The sequence below is a fragment of the Oreochromis aureus genome, linkage group 23, assembly GCF_013358895.1.
Source record: "Oreochromis aureus strain Israel breed Guangdong linkage group 23, ZZ_aureus, whole genome shotgun sequence".
Lineage (NCBI taxonomy): Eukaryota > Metazoa > Chordata > Actinopteri > Cichliformes > Cichlidae > Oreochromis > Oreochromis aureus.
The window spans coordinates 11,737,295-11,754,380 of record NC_052963.1 but is presented as its reverse complement, the minus strand read 5'-3'; the positions used below and the strand labels follow the sequence as shown (position 1 = coordinate 11,754,380).

Below are 17,086 nucleotides of genomic sequence, written 5' to 3'. Positions count from 1 at the left end.
ATCGGTGAATGTTGTCTGAATTTGGTCATTTAATTTCGTCTTCCTCCTACACTTACAAGAAGTGTAGAAGAAAGCTGGTGTGAATGTCTACATTCTTATGTCCAACTGTTGCTAGTTTCTGCTCAGCTCTACCACATGTTACAGGTTGTTCACCCTGACCATTTTGCAGCATATGTTACCCTCACCTGTTTGATCATTTAAGAGACAATGAGGCGCCCTTTATTGGTTTTCCTTTGGAAGGGAAGGGAGGCACACACACCTCCACAAATACACTGTTGGGATTACTGTGGCCAGATGGACAGTTTTTACATACTGCCCAACCTCTGTGTCCTTCTCAGTGGATAATTTTCATTGTTCACATGTGAGAGAAGCTTCACTGTGGTTTCTGACTGAAGCCCTGTGCTCTCTTGACTCTCTGGCCATCGGCTGCACATTAATCAGCCAATTATCAGCCCTGGAGATAAACGTTGCTACGCCAACCTGGCAACCTAATCCAATCACCTTGGGGAAACGGGTCACGAAGGCACTCTGATTGGATAACCTGGGGCTGGGTCGTCGCGCCTGTGACCCGCTGCTTTGAATTGGTAATGATGTTAATATTCTCCATATGGTCGCGTGTGTGTTGGGCATTCGTGTGTGTGTGCCTCCCAAAGCACGGGGGACGATCTGGAGGTCGAGCTGCACCCCAGCGTTAATGGCCGGTGGAGAGGGCGGTAAGAGCCAAAAGCAGCACTATCCTCCCCCTGGGGCAAACCTCTCGATGCTGCCACTTCTAGCCCTCTTTCCAAATCCTCTTTACCAGACTTCAGCTTCTCTTCTTGGCTGCCATGCAGTAGCCCTTAGCACTATGTCCCATATTTTCCAACACAATAACCACAAAGTGCCAACAAACATTCAAGAGTTGGAAAAAATCATTAAGAAGCATCTTCTAAACTTAAGTGCTTTCATTTGGAAAACTGTAATATGTTAACGCATACCGACGACTGAAAGCGAAATATTTGAATTTCTACCTGAAGCCCTTAATGCCTCCTCATCACCGATCCTAACTCCTACCTCTCCTTTCCATATCCACCCATCTGTGAGATGCTTTTATACATCTCCTGTACTATCTGTGCACACACACCCACACACTCACCTCTTTCCCTCCCACCCCTCCAGCTGCAGCCCCAGCCGGCTCCACACAAAGGCAGGCCAAATGTATGCTAATGAGAGCCAGGCCAATGGTGGAGCCGCACTCATTTTGAGAGGAAATGGCTTTCAATAATGGCGGCCCCCGGGGGGATTTTGCACAAAGTTCAGCTTCACTTTGAAAAATGCATTCAATTCACTGCTGTGTCTGCTCTCCCTTTTTCTCCTGTTTTTCCCCCTCATGATGAAAAAAAAAGAAGAAGAAGAAGAGGGAGGAGGAGGAGGAAAGAAAAAATAAAGCACATTCCGGAATATATTTGTGCCCCCCCCCTCCTCTCGCCTTGGTATTTATGCTAGAGAGAGTCAGAAGAGTCTTGGGGACCGAGGAGCCGTGATTTATCTTTACAGAAACAAGAACACAAACATGTGAGTCTGAATAGTGTTCAAACTCTATCTGGCACTTCTCCTCTGCCTTTTGTTGCTCTGGCTTTTTTTTTTTCTTCTTTTGCTCTGCTGCTGATTCAAATGTCCCCAGAAGCGTGTTAACTGTAGCATATGCATTTCAAGTGGATCACATCCTATGGGTCTGGGGCCCAAAAATACTTCAAAGAGAAGATGAAGAAAGTTAAATAACAATGAGGGAAATTTCTCGAGGTAATGAACATTATTTGAACCTGACTTGTTGTCTTTGTGTCTAATTATGAAAGCCAGAGAATCTGATGGAGGCCACTTTAATATAAAGCATCTGTTATTATCATTTATATGATGGGGAAAAACATTTTAGAGCAAGAGACCACTAAGGCGGTACAAATGATTATTTTCATCATCGGTTAATTAAGTTTTTCTTAATAAAAATGTCAGAAAATAGAGAAAAATTACATAGTAAGATTTCCCAGACTTCATGATGAAGATCTTTAAATTGCTTGATTTGCCTGACCAACATCCAAAACCCACATACTCAATTTATAATGACTCAGTCCATCTGTGTAATTAAAACATGGCCAGTTTCCCTCTGTAGGTTCATCCCTTTGCGCAGTGCTGCAGCTATTTTCAGATCACTCCTTGGACAACTCATTCTGATCCAGGGACTTGTGTGTTTGTGACGTTTGCTGGGCCCCATCCACAGTGTCAAAACAATGGCCATTTATCTCGGATTTCGCTGTAGGAAAGGGGCAACGTCAAAGTCAATTCAGTTTGACGCAGAAATGGATGTTTGGGCTCAGAGAAAGTTTGAGGTTCATGGTGAAATTGCACAAAAAGCAGTCTAAAAATAGCAGCTGTGCCGGAAGGAGTCCAGATGTGCACAAGGGGGCGGTCTTGAGTGGGAGATTGGCCAAACTAAAATCAAATGTGGTTGTTGATTTGTTAAGGTCAGTGTTGGCATTTCACTCAAAAAAAAAAAAAAAAGAGTAATGTATGACACATTGCTCCAGTATGTTAACTAATTACTCGCCAGAAAACGTAATGTGTTACAGTACTTGTTACTTTATTTTCGTGTTACCTGAGGCCATATTACATCATCACAGTGACTCTACTGTAGAGCAGACAGAGATGGAAGCTATAAAACTACAAGCGAGACTGCTCATCACTGCTTCTGTTACCTTGTGAAGTTCAGGCTCTGGCTGCTGGGCTGGGGTCAGCATGCACTCAGCTTTATCATCACTCTGGGTTCTGGGCTAGCTTAGCGTTAGCATGCTGTCTGTGCTAGCAATATTGCTGGAAGCAGTTTACATTTCACTATTGCATCTCCACTTCTCTGGTGCCGGAGATCATTCCACCATTTTCCACATCCCGGCATATAAACTGATGCTTTCCCTGCCCGAGTATTATTTTGAACTTCCGAGTGACTCAGGAACGACCAATTATTCAAGATCTCCCAGAATAGTTTTAGTCTATGATATCTATCCAGCTATTTATCCATCTATGAGCTGAGAGTTAGACTTTTAACACTATCATGCACTGCGAAACAGTAATTGTTGGAATATTTAATCCTTGGCTGGGACAGCGTTCATGCTTTCCCGATAAACTCACGTTCCCAATAAAGCATCTTCAAATTTCTAGTGTTGCCAAACAAGAAAGTCCAAATCCAAGGAGATTCAAATCTACACATCCGAGATGCTGAAATGACTTAAAGTTGTTTTACTTTTACTTGCTAACCTGACTGATGGATTATCACAGTGCAATAAAAGGGAAGCTTTGGTCTGTCAAAGGTCATTCAAATCTCCTTCAGCCTGCCTCCATTTGGGTTTGTCCCCCTAGTTACAGCTGGATAATCTCTCTATCCCTGCGCAGCTTGGTTATGTCCTTCTTTCTCCTTTGCTTTCTCTCTCTCAGATTCTCAGTGCGCTTCGTACCCCCTGAGCTGGTGCTGATGTCTGCGCTCCCTGGTGCCTGTCATATCAGGAGGGGCAATAACCCGTGAAATGACTGTTCTCTTTTTCTCACTCTCCTGCTCTCCATCCCGGTGTCCCCTCTTTTCCTCATTCTCCTCCTCTCGCTTTCCATGCACAGTGCCACTCCACGCTCCACTTAGCTGCCGGGCCGCGAACATCACGAAAATGGCGTTTGCTCAGCATGTGCATACACACGCTTACACGCATAAGACAGTGAATATTCTGGCGTGGTTGGGCAAATGTATATGGGCTATATAGCTTGACAAGAGCACGGTTAAGCAAACAGGAGGAATGTGCAATTCCATTAAACCCACACTAGAGGTTATACATCCTGCATGGGAGCAAACCATCCTCCATGATTGTGTCTGTGGGAGAGAGATCCTTCTGCCTGTGCCCTGCTCTCTGGAGAGCTGATCAGTCCTATTCCTGGGATGAGTAGACACTCCCAAGGCAAACACTCCAGATTTAATTATAAGCTCCAAAGAGGATTAGTCTGTGCTGCGCTCTGTGTGAGTGTGTGTGTGTGTGCTTGTGAGAGTGGGGGAGACACAAAGGGAGGGAGTGGCAAAAAGTTATCCCTTCATTTCCTGCTCTGAAGAATAAAACAGGCACACACACACACAGCTGTCTCACCTGGGCTGTGTGAGGTACTGTCGGTCTATTTCTTCATACTGGTGGTCAGGGCGAGAGTCGGCTCCTCTGGGTGCCATCTGTGAGGAAACACAGGACGAGCAATGTAAGTAAACAAATCAAAATGGCCCAAACAACGAACAACGAACCCACAACGCCCTCGATGGAAGTCACCTGAAAGAATAAAAGTTTTAGGCCTATTTAAGGAGCTAAACCCTGCAGTGCAGACCACACATGTCCTTAGGCTACATGTTTAACCTCAGTAATATTTCAGTAGTCCGGTGGTAATTTAAATCTGTTGATGCACATTAAGCATTCAAAGCACGCGTGCTTTCGTGTGCAGCCTTAAGGTTTCAGTATAAACAAAAATTAGAGAGCGAGGAGTCGTGGAATGCCCCACATGTGGTAACATAAACACTCGCCTCCAAGTGGATGCTGTACCCCTTTGATAAATGTGCGTGTGTGTGTGTGTACAGTTCTTTCAAACATGCCAGCCATGTGTAAAAAAAAAAAAAAAAAGAACAAGAAATTCAAAGTATGATTTGAAAAGACGGTTGATATGTTTCTCATCAGAGAGGCCATCACCAGGAAGTGACCGAATGATTAAAGCCGTCCACATGCTTAGGTGGATAAATCAGCAAAGACAGTTTCCACATGGGTTGGTACACAGCCGTGCATTTTCAGGTCAACTTTTCATCCTCACTGAAACACCGCAGCAGAAAAACAATCGGCTAAATTTCTTTTTCCCCCCACCTTTCTTTCTCCAAGTCTCTCCGTTGTTTTCCTGGATAACAGGTTATCGCCTGCTCTCTGTAATTACTTACAGAGGAAGGGAAATGTGAATAAATGTAGAAAACCCATGATGAATACAGACATTTCCATACAGGGCATGAGAGCCAATTAAAAAAAAATAAACAACCTATGTTCATTTTCTTATGTTCCTGACCACGATACAGACTTGCAGGTCACTGCACGGTGCACTCTGCTCCCAATATTAGATTTTTGTCCATCTGCAACGACTCTCGTAGATTTCTGTCTGAATTTGTGATCATGTATAATGCGGCCTTTTATTATGTAGCTGTTTCAATCCTCGCATGTTTCTTTTGGTTGAGATCTCTCTGGAAAGAAAGACCTTGATCTCAATGAGGCTACATGTTTAAATAAAGGATATAATAATAATAATAATAATAAAATAATAAGTAGGTGTGCTAAGAAGCTCTTATTTTTTATCACATTCACCATTTCATCCTTTGTACTGGAAGCTGGAAATTGAGTCCTGCTGGACAAAAGCATTTAAACATGTAGCAGTGTCAGTTTTTCTACATGATGTTGAAACACTGCTGGAGTAAATGGAAGAAATCTGTTAGCGTGACATGTTGGGACTAAAAAGTAAGTAATAGGTTTGTAAAATTACAGAAAATGGCTCAGACTGTCCTGTAATAATTAAAATTTATGCTTTGGACCCGCCATAAAAACATATATCTCTAGTATATCTGTATTTCTGTCATCTCATTCTTTATCTATTATTTATTTACTTTGGTGTAGTATGAATGAGGAGGTATTTAACGGGAGGAAAAGCTCTAAAACTCATGAATATACAAGCTAAAAGTCTAAAATCTATGCCCCTCTGCACATTTTCCTAAGACATCAAGTGGGACAGATTGGAGTCTTTGGCGGGCTGATTCTAGCCCCCGGACCTTATGTTTGACACCCCTGATCCAAGACATTTTTGGATTTCATTAAGGATTTGTACAAATGAGGGGAATTTGAGATGCATCGGTGTTTTAGCACAGTGATTGCACCATAAGCCTCCAAAACAGCTCAAGTCCTCTGCTCTAAGTCTGTGTCGAGGGATGAAACACCATCATCCAACTTAATGGGAACTGAAGTCTAACGTTTACCATCAAATTTAGCTGCATACAAGTGCACGTGCTCCAAGATCTCGACAATACAAATGGCTTTAAACAAGCCGTCCCTGAGGGCACGAGAGGAGGGAGGAGTGTGCAGGCAGAGACATGGGGAGAACACAGAGTTTCAATTATCTGTATTCTGGACTCTCAGTTTTCACATACAAACACAGACTGTTTACCCAATCGACATTTCAATGGTCAAACGTGCCATCCACCACTGCAGCACAACACGCACGCGCTAGAAAGCTGGTCAAACACACAAAAGCAACCATATGCACAATAACTGACATAAACAAGCTAATCGTGAATTTGACAGATGCTCACCCGGAAATCTGAAAAAGGCAAACAGCCGTACGTTTGATCCAGGCTATCGAAACGATGCAAGCCAGCAAACGTACACAGCATTTAAAACCACAGACACACTATGAAAAGAGTCCGCATGACTTCATGCAAGACCAGTCTATCGCTCTGTTTTGCATGTATGTATGAGTTCAAACTCATTCTGCATGTCAATGCTGCAGTGGCGCATTACCAGATATCATTAGCATGTCTCTGTAATGTAGAGAGCTCTAATGCCTCTGAATGGGAGCCAGGAAGTGAAGCACATCAGAGCCATGGCTAGGGCAAGGCTGCTACTTGACTCGCTGAAGTGGCTTTGTGCCTGTGTGTGTATATAGTATGCTAATATTGTGCTAGTCATGAGGGCTGTGTGCGCGTGTGTCTGTGTGCAGTTTTAATATAATGTCAGAAAGTGAACTCTCCATCTTTGGATGGCAGCGTGTGCGCGAGAGAAGGGGCCATTATGCAAAGAGATGCATAATAATGTGAGGTAAAGGGGGCATTAGCAGCAGCAAGAATCTGGGACTCAGGTGGAAGACCTTCTGTGTGTGTCTGTGTGTTGGACAAGCCGTAATACATCTTCTGACTGTGAACAGACAAAAAATGGGAGGAGGAGGAGGAAAAGGAAGAGAATGATGAGGAGAAGAGGAAATGTGTGTTTAGATAAAATGAGTGAAATTCTTTGTCCATTGATTGTATTAACATAATAGCCTGCAGCCAAAGGTCTGGATGATCCCTTTATTAACTCACAAACACACACGCACACACACCAAACACACATTACGGATGCCTGTCATATGGATGCTTTTCAGACGGAAGCCCATTTCCCCCTAAATTAGACAGCCGGCTTTAGTGCCAGATGATGTGCCTTGAAATACTGCTGCGGTGTACACAGACACACACATGCAAGTAAACAAACACACGAAACAAGTCTCGGTCTCACCATGGCAACTGGTAAAACAGCAATATGAAATTCATCTCGGTTAAGAGGGGAAATGCAGCAGTCAGACTTCTGAGGAGGCGGTCAGTGAGCAAAAGAACTTCAGAAAGGTGGAGAGGGATCAAATGCACTTTTCCTCACGCGTCTTGGTGATCAACCTGACGTCTTCATATAAAACACTGTGTGTATGTACAGCATGGCTGCTGCTGTGCCTGTGCAGCTATCACTGCCAAAGTTAATGTCATGTGCAGGCGGTAGCTGAAAGAAAGCCAGATTCTGCACATGCACACCAATGATAGGGAGTAGTGCCATATGGTGAAACTAAAGGGGGACCTAATAATGCTTTACCTTATTTTCTGTCATATTAACACTGTTAGTGCAATAGTGGGTGCTCATATTAAACATCAGAAGTAGTTGCCCACACAGAAGCTCCACCCACCTGCAGTTCAAACCTTCTGAGGGGCAGCCAATCAGAGGAAAGCTGCTATAACCCAGGTGAGCTTATTTCAGACTGCAGATGAAGTGTGAGGCTCAGAAGAAGAAGAAGGGAGATTAGTTTGAACCATGAATCATGCAAAGCTACTCTAATGAAGACCAAGGAAAAAACATGAAGGTGGCAAATGAGCATAATCTGCCCCCCTTTTAATCTTGCTTGCACTTCCTCTGTGTTCATCTGCATTTATTTGTGTGTAATTTGCACTAAAACCTTACAATAAGAATATCCAGAGACTGCTTTTTATACTCTCTCATCGTGGGAAAGCAAATGAGCCTAAACATAACAGAGGATATAAAGTCTATAATTGTGTCGAGTCATCGCACGTGCCGCAGTTCGCCAGTTGACAAACGCTCGCAATGACAGAATGGTTGGCACGTGCGCGAGTGTGAATGAGCAGAATGCCACTTTTCCATTTTTCCAAATTAGAAAGCTTTGCCTTGACAGTGCCAGATGATACGCATTGAAAAACACACACCACTCAGCTCTAGCAGCGCAGCTGTCGCATTCATCAGAAAGCATTGCCAGAGCTCAGGAAATGAATTTCTTGAAGCACTTTTGGCTGTGCTGGAAATTTGCTATGTTCATATATACAATAAGCCTCAAATGAGAGTCCAAGTGCTTTGACACAATGCCTGAGCAGCGCTTTCATTCTCCGACTGAGATGCTAAGATTCGCCTTTTCCAAGACGCTTTACTCCGCCGTCTCTTTTCAAACGGCATAATTAGCCTCCTGTATTGCCATCCATCCATGCTTTTCTTCCTCCCTCCATCCATCTCGGATGCTAATTAAGCATGTGTCTCAGTATGGAGCCTGTGCCTGGCACCCCATGCCCACCTCCTGTTGGCAACATCACCCCGCGAGCCCCGCATCCGACTGGCACGATGAGGCGGAACCCACCCGATATCCATCCTCTCTCTCCCCCCACCCTCCCTAAAAATCACTGTGATGAGATTTTGCTGACTCCCCCGTGGGAGGAGATAGAATAGATAAGCGCAAGAGGGAGAGAAAACAGAAGAGGGGAAAGAAGCTGTAAATATGAAGCACATGCAGAAGAGAAGACCAAACAAAGCAGGAACCTGAGAGCCAAAGAGTATCTGACTACTGCTGCCACTAGTTGCTGACAGCTGGAGTTTTAAACATAAAGAAACCACCACATCCATATATATATATATTTATATATTTATATATTCAAACACGCAACACACCTGCAAAAACAAGTTTCATCCAAACATGGCTTTAAAATGTTAATGACTACAGAGCTAAATCTGACACTGTACGTTCTCTTTGAGTGGGTGCTTTCTCACCTGAAAGCTTTGAAAAGCACTTCTTGAGGTGAACAAATCTTTAAATTTCAACCACGGTTTTTAAATGTAGACAAGCACAACAGCTGTGCGCTTTTTTTAAGCTCTAATCCTATTTAGGGTTGAGTGACGGTAAAGTTAAGACGACTTCTTTTCCGTTGGCTTTAACGTTCTTAGGGATAAGTTGTTTCCAACGTCAGCATTAGTGGATTGCTTGATAGACTCTAGGTATCATCGTTAATCTGCGAGAGCATCCTCCGCCAAAGTCAGTGTCTTATTTTGCAGTTTTTTAAAGATAGAGATGCACATCTGCAGCAACATTTTACCGCTTCTGCATCCACATCGAGGGTCCTCAAATTTGGCTGTGGAAATCCTTACATGATCATATAGCTCGACTAGGGCAAGATAAGAGGAACAATAGTAGTAGTTTGAGTATTAATACTCATATTAACCACTGATAACTATGTCAGGTCCAAAGCAGTGATTTTTCTATTTCTATTTTTCATTCTCGTGTATTTTTTCCCTTTATTTTGCATAGCCACTGGGGTGAGCGTCTTTCCAAAATAAAGTTTTTTTTCCCGGGCAAAATTCTTAGATTTGCAGTGTTCTTGTGAGACAGTTTGTTGGCATAGTTACCAGCTAATAACCAGCTCATGCTCGAAAAGGTCGAAGCACCTCTTTCATGCTAAGCCGAATCGAGCCCGTCGGCACACAAGATTATGTCGAATTAGGAGGGCTCTGTGTGTGCGGATCACAAACAGGAGGCTCACTTGCCCCCCAGTGTACACTAAACACTCCCACACCTGGACCCTGCTCACACAGAGCTCGTTAGCAGCAGATGGTACACACACACATACACACACACGGGGACCAAAGGTTACACACACTCAGACTGGAATGCAGTCTAGTTTGGTAATAGGCCAATCTGCTGGTAATTGTCATCATTGTTAGTGTTTGTGCAGGCCTCAGCTTCTGACCTTCCAATGGCTCTTTACATTTCCGTACAGTTGAGTTCAGGCTCTGACTAGACGAGTGTGCTAGAGGTCCATGTAAGGATGAAACAAACGGGGCGAACAGATATTTTGTCTCATTAGCTACAGAGTGTTCAGAGCGGCGCTGGTGACTCGTATGCTTTGCCGCAGCCGCACGCAAAGCTAATTTATCTGTCCAAATACATTTTCTCCGGTTTAAACTTTCAAACTGTTTACATGAACTCCAAATAGACTGAATGTTTTACATGCATCAGAGAAGCGAGAGAGGAAGCATACTCAACACAACATTGTGCACATCTCTGTGAAAACCAGTGACGCTACTGGCTAAAAGTGGACAAACACAGAGAGAGTGAGAGAGGATTTGATTTGTTTAAGCTGCCATCAGCCAAGAATGATGACGCAGCATTCAAAGTAGGCTTGTCTTTTAAAGTTAAAGCATCTGTGCAAAGCAGCTGGATTTTTTGATGAATTATTGGTTCCAAATATGAGATTTTAAACACGGCCGGGCGATGGTGTTCACAGATGTGGCTGTTTCCATGTTTTGCTAGTCAGTCTGACCGCACATACACATTGGTGCTTGCATCTTTCTCTTTAACACTGTTGAGCCTTTCTGTGGGTAATAAAGAGACTGAGGCTGGGATTTTACCCTCCTGCTGACGCACATATAGACAGCTGCAGACATCAGAGGTGAGTAGCTGTTCCTATTATACTTATTTTTTTTCCCTCCCCTCCAAGTCCACCTGGAGGACTAATGCATAGTTGGTGCATTGTAATGTAGTGTCTGCACAGACCTCGGAGGGCAATGAGGATGTCTGCAGAGAGCCTCGTGTTCATCCCCTGATAATGATACTTCTATCATAGCGTACTCACAGAGATTTAAAATAAAGAGAAAGAGAGATGGCACAGTAGAGACTGCAGAGTTCAGCAGGTACTCCTCAAACTAAAAGAACTGAAAATATACCTAAGTGCTTTATTTATGCCCCATAATGTATGTACACTTTTATGTCAGCTCGGTGTCAGAGTACCTGCTGCTTGCTGCTCTCAGGCACACAGCACAGCAGCAAAACAGCAGTGGAGACCCGTCATGATGGTGGGCTAATGGTTGTTGCTATATTATTCATTTATATGTTTTTAGTCCTCGTGTATAAAACCTTTCTGGTTGCAACTGGTCTCCAAACAATCACTAGTTAGCAAATACTTGCTAGTCTAATTTAAAAATGCACAGTTTGCCAACATGCTGAGTCAGCCTGCCCAGATCAATGCAACTCATCTATATGTCTGTTTGCAACACAGGATTCAACTTCTTTGGTGGTGTATTGGGGTTACAGTCCTATACGGTGTCACTCTACAGGTGAGCTGCTGACCTGTAGCGAGTTCAGCACTATTCCTGAATTTCTGTTTCAAATCTAAGAGGTCCTTATTGGACTCTGAATGCGAGTAGTTAATGCGAATTTCTTCGTATGCAGACGGTAACAGCTTTCTGATTTTTGAAATTTTATAACAATTAATTACTAACGTAGCCCCAATCAATTTAAAGCTGATAGCAGACTAACTTATTGATGTTTTAATGCTGTCTTGATGCAAAAAAGTCACTCTGAAGATGACCTAGTCTGTCTTTGAAGCAACTAGCTCAAAGGCAATGAGATTACAACAAATTTGGCTGTGCCACAGCCTTCAACCGCTGCTTTCCCCTTGTGTGACTGTAGCATTAACAATATGTTAAGATGTTATGTTTAACCAAATCAGTAAGTTCCAGTTCCAGTAACCTGTGGAAAGGAGCCTTTGACATCAGAATGGGAACTTACATGTTGGTGTGCTTTGCTGTCGCACCTATCTTCAATCAACATGGATCCTAAACCTGTTCCATGTGTGTTAGTGTGTGTGGCCATGGCAGTGGCCATGGGGTGTTGTTTATTTACTGGGTCTGTGTCCCTGTTCCTGTCTTCCTCTGCGGTTCTGTTAGCCTCCCACTGTTCACTGAAATAACATCCAAATACCACTGCGTGTGTGTGTGTGTGTGCAGATGGTTTGTGTCCCCTCTTTCCAGGTTATGACACCTCCAAAAGGTATGTCTTCATGTGTGTAAGAAACAGATTTTTTTCCCCTGTGATGCAACCAGAGAGTGTGCACAAGTCCAGAAACAGCCTTAAAGTTCAAACCAGGTTTTAGAAAAAACAGAAAAAACCAAACCAGCAGCATCACTCTGCCAGTTCCCCGTCCAGCTGTGCTGAGTCATGCGTTTGTGCTCTGAGAAGGCATCATCTCCACAGCACGCGTTAAACAGTCCTCCGTTGTTTTCTCCTTCCGGTCACAGATTTGCAGATGTGGGGGTTGACGCCACCACCGGCGACGGAGTCTTTGATGATTGAATCCAGCTACTCATGCTCTCCAATGGCCTGCTGAAAATGTCGTGAGGTTGATCTGTTTGACCTTCAGATGCTTTGATGCAAGCCCTGCCAACTTCAGGACCTTTAAAGAAGAGGATTACTGCAGTGGTTTGAAAGGGTCAGTAAAAAAAAGACCCCCAAAATCTGATTTCCCGATGTATCCCTAGGTGCATCTTTCTTACTTATATTTTGTCCAGGCTTTTCCAGATTTTTTTAGTTCCAAAAACAATTAATGGGAATGGGAAAAATCCACAGAAAAGTGTTTTTTTTCCCCAAAAAACATTGCTCCTTGTATGATGGCGCATTAGCAGAAGCTACCTAGAAGCCAACTCCCTCTAACTCTCTCTGGAAATTTAGCAAAGAAGCAATTTCCTCTGCAGAGTGCAGTACTTGCAGATGTTTGCCAGCACTGCATCCTCTTGGCCCATGATGTCCCTTTCGCCTCCCAGCTCACTGCTGGCAGCAATTTTCTTTGTGAAGTACAGACAATACACAAAACCCCAGATTTTTGGGTGGAGGGGGGTGATGAAGTGGCCTGTTTAGTGTTCCAGCCACTTGATTTAAAAGTCAATTAGGAAGACACTCAGAGCCTTAAGTGATGAAATAAATCACGCTTATCCTTTTAGATTTCTCTATAAAAATATGACTTTAGGAACAACAAGTGCCTGCATTTAATGCCTCTTTTTTAGAGGTAAAAGCTTGAAATATAAAAAGAAAAAAAACTGTAAGAACTTGACATTACCTTGAAAATGCAGGTGCTACAACAGAAATGCCCATTGTGCACACTGGCACCTTTGAGAGGAATGGTGTCATGATTTAAAACGACGGCGGAAATGTGACCTCAGCGGAGACAACACAAACACGTAGCTGACCCTGTCGAAACTCCATCTTCTTAAATCTAAACATAGCGCGGTGAAGTGCTTTGAAGTGAGAGTGGGCACGAGCACTGAAGAGAACGGGAGATTTTTATCTGCTCGCAGACAGATCACACTCTGCAGTTTGCCCGTAGGCCACAGACGAGCTGTGGGGATAAAGACAGACACCAAATAAGTCCCTGTAGGCCTTTGCTGGCCCAGATGGAGAAGCGGGAGAGAGGGAGGGGAAAAAAAGAAAAGAAAAAAAAATCACCCGGTTGCTGTGCAGCATTGGAATGAAGTGACTTAAAACAAAAAAAGAAGCGAGAGAGAAACGTGGAGCCTCAGGGATGAGCTGGAGAGACAAGGACAGAGGAGGAGGAGTCCGTGGATGGAATCACTCATTGTGACTTTGTAGGGAGAAAAGAGGGAGAAAGATGTTATACGTGTGTGTGAGAATACTTGATAGCAGCGGGTAGAAACATAATGCTGGAACGAGCTGTTCAACTCTTGTCTTTGTCTCCCAGGAGTGTGAACAGGAGTTCAGCCGGTGCTCGAGTCGGAGTCGGTGCGCTTCGGAGATGCTGGAACAGGGAGTGCTCGTATGTGTACCAATCAAGCAATGGCCAAGAAAGCAGACGATGTCAAACAATACACAACACCCGCCGACCTGCTCAGACTCTGTGAAATTTCAGAAACTGCACCGAATGAGCATGACGATTCTGCGAGGCCTAATGTGAATTTGGATAAACCAGAGCAAAGAAAAAGAGCACAAAGATTTCCAACTTTTTTTTCCATAATTATACAGGGTGTGATATATTACATAACCCACTCATTTAACTTGGATTAAGACTTAAAGGTAAGCCCTAATACAAACACGGGCATGGACATTTTGAGGGACAGAGAGGTGACGGCTAGGCTGCAAAGTGTTTGCTCGGCTTGGTGCCTTAAGAGGCATTTTTATTGCAATCATTGCATAATAACTATGATTTGCTGCAGGTAATTTCACAGTAAAATTCTTATTTTTCATCTGCATGCTACCATTTAACTGTGTGTCTGTGCATTGAACCCATATCTACTGATGCACCTTGCTAACCAATCTAGCTAGTGTTAGCTGTTGGACTTCTTACTGCTTGAAGCTTTAAGGTGTTGGTCCACAAACCAGAGTGTGATATAACATTGGCAGCATTCATCTTTTACATGCAGACTATGGGATGGAGAGATAATTGCTCCACAGTAGTCTTTTTTTCCCCTTTGCTTTTGCAAGGGGATCACAATAGAAAATCAACAGCCTTTTTCAAGCTGATGTACTCTGTCAAAAAGCTAACATGCTAACATGATGCAAGTACGTACTGCCCTCCCCTAATGTCCCCGTGACCTTCTGGGGGCTGGTAAAGAGGACTTTTAACTGGAAACAGTTCAATTTTACTTGTTTGCAGAATATTCATGAATCACAATTTCCCGATAATTCCTTGTTCTGGAAGAGCTCATGGTATAAGTGCAACCGGCAATTACATTTGCATTGCAAACCAGTGAATTATCTCACCTCAGTGGAAAGGAATAAAACGATCTGACAAGGCTGAAAGCTGGACTAAATGGCTTGTAAGAAGGGGCAATCTCTGCAGCACATCCTTCCCTTTATAATTATCACATCAAGCCCTGCATTAACAAAGAACAGTCTCCTGTAAGCCCCGCCTCCCGACTCAGTTCTCCTCTGTCATTTCATCCTGTTCGGTCTGTTTTCCAGTAGCTGGGCACAGTAGCTTGTTCGAAGTTATTCTGGGCTGCGTGACCCAAACACTAACTTGTGGTGGGGCCTGTGTAATTTTATGAGCCAGAATAGCAGCCTGGTCCACAGTTAGAGTTAGGGACCAACGGGCACTCTTTAATCAGCGCAGGGCTCAACTGTTGTACAGGATAAGACGGGCGTGTGTGTGTATAACAGAAAATCTAGAGTGTGTTTTACGTTTAAGGGTGCGAGAGTGATCTCAGAGGGGGTTAAAAGGAAACCAGGATGAGGAGACTGCATGTCTTGTAATTACTGAATTATGGGATTCTCCTCAAAAAGTTTTGTGTTTGCTGCCAGCCTGGATTTGGCTGCAGCCTCCTGCAGTGAAATGAACTCTGAAAACAGCTTCAGTCTGGCCAAAGCTGAGGTTTGCAGCCCTTTGATGATGATTGTGTGTGTGTGTGTGTGTGTGTGTGTGTGTGTGTGTGTGTGTGTGTGTGTGTGTGTGTGTGTGCGCCTGCTTATGCGTGTCTAGACTTGTTTCTTTTCCATGGTTGATTGTGAGCTGTGTGGGTTTTATGTGTTTGTGGCATGTTACCTCTTAAAAGTCGGTAATAAAATGTGACTGAGCGGGTGTTCATACATATGTGCATGTTGGCTTCTGTGCAGTTTATGCATTTGTTTCCTGACTAATTTTTGCGCAGTGCACTGTGATTAAATGTGTACACGTTTAGGAGGTTCATGCTCGGGATGGACCGATCTGACTGCACACTGAGATTTTGTCACTTATCTGGAAGTGTTTTTAGGAGAAAGCCTGCATTTGAACAAACCACAAGCTTTCTAGAGCAGTGTCCATTTCACAGGTGAGACCAAAGTGGAGATGTCTGGCTGTGATATCATCATAAACACCTCACAGAAACTGTCAAGCACGGAGGTGGAGGGGTGATGATTTGGGCTTGTTTTGTAGCCAAACACTGCAGCAAATCTGCAACAGAATGGTTGAAAAAAGGAACGAATCCCAAGGCCCAGAGCTCAGCTTGATTGAAAGCATAAAAAAATCTGTATTTAATGTGATGGGAGATACTGGTGAATTCACACAGGACATGATAAATCCATGTTATTACTGGTAACACTGGTTCTACAAGCTGTTAGCTTAGCTTTTGCTGAATAAATACCGACAAGCGTAATATGTCGTGTGTTGTTGGTTATTCAGGTTGTATTTATTTACCTAATTTTAAACCTGGGAGGGACTACATCATTTTTTTATTGCGTCCAGACTTCTTCTGTTTCCTCATTTTCACAGTGCAGGTGCAGGAACAGCACAAACTCGCACACATGCGCACACGCACATGCATTGGGCATATGCTAACCTGATTAACACTAACATTAGTCTAACATTAGTGCAGCCTCCTTCCGAGAAACACCCCCGGACCAGCTGCTCGCGCTCTCACTCGCTCACCTTCTCCAACATGCACAAACTAGCAGCTCAGCCTCGTTCACCCTCTCTTTTCTTTACAAACCGACATTTTTAACATTTTACCTGAAAAGTTTCTAATTAACTGACCAGTGCAGAGCCGAGCAAGAAGGAGAGGCAGAGAGACTGCATGCATGGGATGAAAACAAAGCTTTGACAACCACACCGCCTCGTGCATTACACAACCGCTCCCTTGTTCTGCTGAGAAAGGACACTTCATTCCTAGTCTTCTATTAAAGTCCAGCTTTAAAAAAGGGATGTGAAAATGAGGTTTACATATATATATATATATATATACATACATATGTGTGTGTGTGTGTGTGTGTGTGTGTGTATTATTACTGAGAGGAAGAAAAGCCTCTGGACCTCTGAGTGGGCGGGCTGTTGTACGTGTTCGACTGGCAGCTGAGACAGCAGGGGGGCAAAGACACATTATACTTTAGGTTACAAGTCAAGGAAATACAACAATTTGTCAGCAGCAGTATAGAAGACAGGACTTTAACCAGTGATTTA

The 17,086-nt window shown here is 43.6% G+C and overlaps 1 protein-coding gene across 1 annotated transcript in view; it reads right to left on the bottom strand.

The window, feature by feature from the left end:
• pard3ba (par-3 family cell polarity regulator beta a) overlaps positions 1 to 17,086 on the bottom strand; it is a 196,539-nt gene that overhangs the window by 14,241 nt on the left and 165,212 nt on the right. The window contains exon 23 of the mRNA XM_031738444.2: positions 4,155 to 4,231. Within this exon, the coding sequence (XP_031594304.1) occupies positions 4,155 to 4,231 (77 nt within the window). The remainder of the gene's footprint in view (positions 1 to 4,154; positions 4,232 to 17,086) is intronic.